This window comes from Spea bombifrons, chromosome 8 (assembly GCF_027358695.1).
Source record: "Spea bombifrons isolate aSpeBom1 chromosome 8, aSpeBom1.2.pri, whole genome shotgun sequence".
NCBI classification, from domain to species: Eukaryota; Metazoa; Chordata; class Amphibia; order Anura; family Pelobatidae; genus Spea; species Spea bombifrons.
In genome coordinates this window covers 1,046,488-1,052,500 of record NC_071094.1, presented here as the reverse complement: position 1 = coordinate 1,052,500, position 6,013 = coordinate 1,046,488, and the positions used below count along the sequence as shown (strand labels likewise).

Below are 6,013 nucleotides of genomic sequence, written 5' to 3'. Positions count from 1 at the left end.
AATCTATCCTCCTAACTCTCTCCACCCGCCTCCTGAAGGGACCATCTGCCCTCCCCACCTCTGAGACCCCCGGCCGCTGTCTCGTCCCCCTCTCCTTCCATCTCATTATCCCCTCCGGAATAAAATCCAAACTCCTGACCCTCATCTCACCAGCGGCCCCTCTGCGTCTGTCTCACGGACCTCCCCCGCCTAATAGAGTGTAAGCTCCTAATCCTAATCAGAGCCCTCTTCTCTCCCTGTGCCAGTAGGTATTAATCTGTCCAAATCATAAGGCGGGGAAGGGGATCCATTCACGCCAAAGACCGGTTCTTTTTGTTGTTAAAGGCAGTAAAGGAAGCCAATGGGCGCTTGCTTTGGTTGTTGTGACTCGTTACGGGCGAGGAGTGGAGAAGCCGGTGACACTCAGTCAGTAACGTGATCCCAGGGCTCGCGCTCGGTAAATACTGTAACCAAGCAGAGTGAATACAGAGTGAGGAGCAGCTAATGCCAGCCTGCGGGGAGTCCTCGTGAGGATGAGTTTGGCACAGGACCCCCGGCGTCGCTCTCTCTGACAGACCCACGTAGGAAACTCTATCTTACTTGGGCGACGTGGCCAGAAGGTGACCCGCCTGGACCGACGCTCTGCTCATCGCTGGGCGGGAAGCTTGCGGTCTTCACAATGTTTTATTCTCTGCCCGCTGGCACCAGCTACAAGCCTTGAGTTCTGGGGGTTCCTGGCGCGGGGCTGTCCTCGCCCCCCTGGAAGTGATGTAATGGAGCAGGAATACAACGTTCCCGAATGCCCCATTTGTTTCGTTACCTACGACAATGTCTTCAAAACCCCCCTTCTGCTCCCGTGTTCCCACACCTTCTGCATGGAATGCCTCGCCAAGCTGTGCATCTTCCAAAAGGAGCTGGACACCTTCTGCTGTCCCATATGCCGAGGCGCTGTGACCATCCCACCAGGTGGGGTCCCAAAACTGCCCCCCAACATGGCAGTGGTGGCTCAGCTCCCGCCGTGGATGGGTTCGCTCCAAGAAGTCTGGATGGAAGGATCCAAGCTGTGTTGGAAGAGGAGGAACGGTGAAGGCTGCGTCACCACAACCCAGAACACGGTGTCCCACTTCCCGTCGGGTGCCGAGGACAACGTCATCATCGTCTACCTGTTGGGTACGGGTCCCGCTCCCCCGAACCTCTCCTCGCCGGGGAACCTGGTCATCATGCCCCGTCAGCCATATTACCGCCGGTGCTGCGCCACGATTCGGAGTTATTTCTGGTTCATATGGATCGCCGTCTTCTGCATCATCCTCCTCTTCTTCATAATCATGTTCCCAATAAGCCTGCGATCATAAGCTTCAAAGAAATGAACTTGGATGAGGACATTTACCGATATCACCGATCACCGATCACAGATCACCGATCACGGATCACACACCAGCAGCACCAACAGCCACGTGAATTCAATCCGGATCACTGTGATTCCAAAACTCCTAAATCACCCTCCCCGAGAACATATTTCATGTTAAACTGCAATTATTTCTTCCTACAAATCATTGAAACTGATAAGTGTGATATATATTTATATATTTATATATATGTTACCGGAGGATTTGGGTTATCGTACTCTATAATAATATATATATTTAATTATTGCTGGTTTCAAGACGGTAAAATTCTGAACTCATTCATCCAGAACTGAAAGCCGAATACATTTAATTTAGACGTTCATAAACACCTACGATTACTTTTACGCCCGGACGTATCCTGCGCCCTCTTTTTCCTCGGCTTTTGTCTTTCGGGTCGGGAAATCTGTAAAGAATGGACATTAAAAGAAAACATTTTAATTCACTTTGTTTGTCTCTCAATGAAAATACTGCAATGTGGACGAGCACAAAGGGTTAATCTTCTTGCGGCTCCCTTCCTGCCCTTCCTCAAAAAGCCCCGATGAGTGCTGGGCTGTGAATGAGGGGTAAAGTATGACAAATGTTCAGATATAGCTATAGACCCTGACCCGGTGAGCTTACAGGCTCGAAAAACCAAGAAACGTACGTTAGAATTTGGCCAAGGAGCTTACAGTCCAATAATAATAATAATAATAATAATAATAATAATGTCATTAATAATAATTGTTATGTCATCAATATAGACACAGAAGATGAAACTTCCCGGATGGGTACGATCTGCCGTAATAAACCTGATAATAGATGGTTTTACGTCCACTGTTTGGGGAGGGAAGCTGGATTTTGGCAAATAAAGAGTTACTTGTCAGCCTCGAGCCGTAATTCTCAACATGGTAACGGCGTCTAGCGGTGCTATTGTGGCTCTGTGGAGCGCTGGCCACGGGCCGGCCTCTTCTGTAATAGGTGTGTCTGCCGGCGGCCACCGCAGCGCTGCCATTGTTTGCCACATTGTGTTAGCGTTGCTATGAGAGAAGGAGCGGCCGGCTGACCCGAGGAGCGCTCCCGGCCGGGGTCTGCATGTTGGTTTCCGAGCAAGGAAGACGCTGCATCAGCACTGAAGGCCCCGTGGATTGAGAAGCACAGAACGGGTTCAGGAGGGACCCCTGGATACAAACTATCAACGCACGGCCCCTGATAAATACCCAACAACCCTTCATCCAGACCGCTCCTTTCAGGAGATAAAGCCTCGGCGCACAATCTTATCCTCAAACACGTCCACGTCTTGACCGGATCCTACAGAAATCCTCGGGGTTTGTAGATATGATATGGCCACGGAGACGTCCGACGCGGTGGAACCCGACGCGTTTCTCCCCAGTCTCACGGAATGTCCCATCTGCTACGCGTTCTACGACAACGTCTTCAAGACGCCTCTGCGGCTCCCTTGCTCGCACACGTTCTGCATGGAGTGTCTTTCCAGGCTTTGCCTCTTCCTCAAACAATCTCAAAACTTCCCGTGCCCCCTGTGTCGGACTTCGGCCCAAATCCCCCCCGGAGGAGTTCCTAAGATGCAGCCCAACGTGGACATCGTCTCCCGGTTCCCACCGGCCATGCAGAAGCTCCAGGAGGTCTGGGTGGACGGACACAAACTGTGTTGGATGAAGGCGGACGACCCGGAGATCGGTAACGGGTCCCTGGTTACCTTGCATCTGTTGCCGGGGGGCGCCGGCGGCCAGGACTCTTCGGTCTCCGTGCCCCAGAGTTTGTGCCGCAGCTTCTGCCGGAGCATTTGGGGTTTGGGATTAAGCGTTTTGACCGTTGGACTCCTGGTGTTCACCATTGTGTTCATCCCGGTTTACGTCAATTCACAATGACTTTAAGCCGACGCCACCCGTGGCCAGCGAGGCGGGAAATACAGCTCCGCGCATGTAATGGGACTGACACCCCAAGAGCCAGGCTACGGGCCACCGAGGGGCAACACGACCCAAAACAAACCCCCAAAGGGGCGAGTACTACTCTATGCAACCGCTCGGTGATTATCAGATCGTGGGGATGAGTGAAGTGATTTAACCTCCTGCACGCCAGGATAGAGTTCTGAATATTACGAATAACACGGAAACATTGGGTATTTGAATAGAAACCCATTTGATGGACGCTTTTCTTTACAATAATTTCGAGTTAAAAAGTTAAAAAAGCCGAGGTTGGGCTTTTGTCCGGAGACTCGGCGGCCCTTTCACCGGAGACGCAAGCTTCTGTTGTCACAAGGAGTGAAAGGACATCGAGATCAAAACTCTGAATGGGAACTCGAATACGGGCGAGACGGGGCTTGTAAAGCAAATCGCCCGAAACAATGCGAGACCAACGAACGTCAGTGCGAGACCCGCCACGTGAACGCGCACAATGGCCGCACCTCCGTGCAAAACACACAGAGCTGCTCAGCCACGCCACGAGGGGTTAAATAACCCTCAAGTGACCGGAGCCCAGAAACGTATCGCGAGGGGATACGATATATCCGTCCGGACTCCGACCTGCGAGAGCGGCCGCTGGGGATGGGGGTTAAAGAGACCGTCTCTCTCTCTCTCTCGGATGGCCGGAGATCTGTTAATTTGCATAATGGGCTGCGCGGCGATGTCGCAATATCAGCAAAGCATTTCCTGGTACCTGACTTTTATGCTTTATACGCCCGAAGAGCTCTGAATAGACGGGGAATTCCTCTCAAACAACAGCTTAAAGGTTTTTTATTCCCCAATCGGATTAAACAGACGTTTTCACCCCCCTCTCCTCTTCATTATTTCTCTTTACTGCCCCCCTTACTTTATGATTTCTCGTTGCCGTATTGCGTTGGTGGACTTTGTATTTCTGTTATCATAAAACCAAAATCACAATAAAAATAGATTGTAGAAATAAATACATTCTCACAAACATTCCTGTTTTCTTTTTTTACCCCAGTTGTAGTTTTGCCCCATAATATATAACGTTTTCAGCCATTTGTACGATTCTCGCTCCATCATCTGATCCCCGACCTACTACACAAACACTCCGAATAGAATGGCTCAGTCTTAATCACTTACCCTGCTCCCAGTTCACCTGCGTGGCTGTCGAGCTGTGACGGCACTAATAGCCGGTGGGTGGAGGTCGGATCTCGCGTTGAGCGCAGCATCGGGTGCCGATCGGCCGTCTGTCTGCAAACATTCACTGACGGGTTACGGACATTAATGATTTCATTTGTTACACAAACTAAAGGAATGCGACTGTTTGGGGGAAATATACTCTTTACCAGAGCAGGGGGTTTCGATGCCTCACGGGGGGGGGCAATTTTAAAAGTAGCTTCTGCTATAAAAGGTAGATGCTGAAGGAGGACTCGGAGGGCTCACACACAATACAAGAATAAAAGATTCTAGCACAGCTTAGTGAATATGATGGGATTTTGTGGTCTGGCTCATGACCCTGAGATGAATTTTTTTAAATTTTTTTTTATTTATATAAATAAAAATCATCTAAAATCACATGAGCTGGAAAAACACATTTATTACATTAAATAATCCTACATACATCGGCATCCAGCGGCCACACAGCACAGCGAAGCCGGATGGACACGCTTGCCCCGTATCATAGAGCAGGTGCGTCACGTATGTGCGTGTCCGCACCGCCGTCACAGAGATGTATAACGATACCCGGATCAGAACTCCCGCCGTGAAACACTTCGGCACAGCCTGGCGTTATTCTAAAGGGGGATTTAGGCAAAAGACTGGGGTCCCTTTAACCCGCGGGAGCTCTGCCGGGTTTACACGGTAACGTCTCCACTAAACATTTACGATGCCGGCGGCTAAAGTCCACGAGCACCCAGTAACACCAAGAAAATCATTTACGATAAAAACCTCCTGCGGGTCAAGACTCAAACCTTAATCAGTCGTTGGTCTCGTCTTAGATTCAGGAGCCGTATGTCTATCCCATGCATGTTTAATCCCCTCACTGTATTACCCTCTACCACCTCTGCTGGGAGGCTGTTCCACTCATCTACCACCCTCTCGAGGCATAAAGAAGATCATGTAGATGCTCAATGTGCACAAAACATCGTACTACAAAACAAAGTTATATCAAATTTGCTAAAACCTGGAGCAGAATCCGCTACGAACCGGCAAAAAAAGCATTCATTGTAAATAACGGCATCTGCGCATTCTGTGTATTAACGCTAAAAACCAACACCGATTCTCACGAGACGTCGAGTGACGGCGACATTAAATATACATGAAACGGTTCTACGATATATTATATTGGCAGTGCTGTAAAAGTAGCTTTACTCTTATACTAATCCCAATAAACTCCCCAGAAATGGGTTTTTGTCCCGGGCCGGTTCCGTGCGATCCGGCTGCAGCCGCGTGGGGGGCGCAGGTCCGCTTATAGGGCGTTATGGGAACGAAGCCGGGATCCTGGGATGCATTAAGGTCGTCGCAGCTCCTCGCAGAGTCATTTCTTACACGTTCCGGTTGGCAGGTCCGGGAGGCCGAGGATATGAATTTCTGGGTCATCCTCTATATTTTTAGCCTCCGCGGCCGGCCGCTTGTAAAGATGGAGAGGATTTGCCTCTTAATGAGTAAATCCCGACTCGTTTAAAGTGCTATTACCGTTACACGTGA

The 6,013-nt window shown here is 50.0% G+C and overlaps 2 protein-coding genes across 2 annotated transcripts; both read left to right on the top strand.

Moving 5' to 3' along the window:
* The first annotated feature begins 752 nt into the window (after positions 1-752).
* On the top strand, positions 753-1,342 carry LOC128502633 (RING finger protein 223-like). The gene has a single exon (XM_053472492.1). It carries the CDS (start codon positions 753-755, stop codon positions 1,329-1,331), a length of 579 nt encoding a protein of 192 aa, XP_053328467.1. The 3' UTR covers positions 1,332-1,342.
* A 1,362-nt stretch (positions 1,343-2,704) lies between these two features.
* On the top strand, positions 2,705-3,250 carry LOC128503143 (E3 ubiquitin-protein ligase RNF186-like). The gene has a single exon (XM_053473166.1). It carries the CDS (start codon positions 2,705-2,707, stop codon positions 3,248-3,250), a length of 546 nt encoding a protein of 181 aa, XP_053329141.1.
* Positions 3,251-6,013: the final 2,763 nt, after the last annotated feature.

What these genes read in the sequence shown, in the direction of transcription:
- LOC128503143 (XM_053473166.1), top strand. Translation starts at nt 2,705, where the DNA reads ATGGCCACGGAGACGTCCGACGCGGTGGAACCCGACGCGTTTCTCCCC.
- LOC128502633 (XM_053472492.1), top strand. Translation starts at nt 753, where the DNA reads ATGGAGCAGGAATACAACGTTCCCGAATGCCCCATTTGTTTCGTTACC.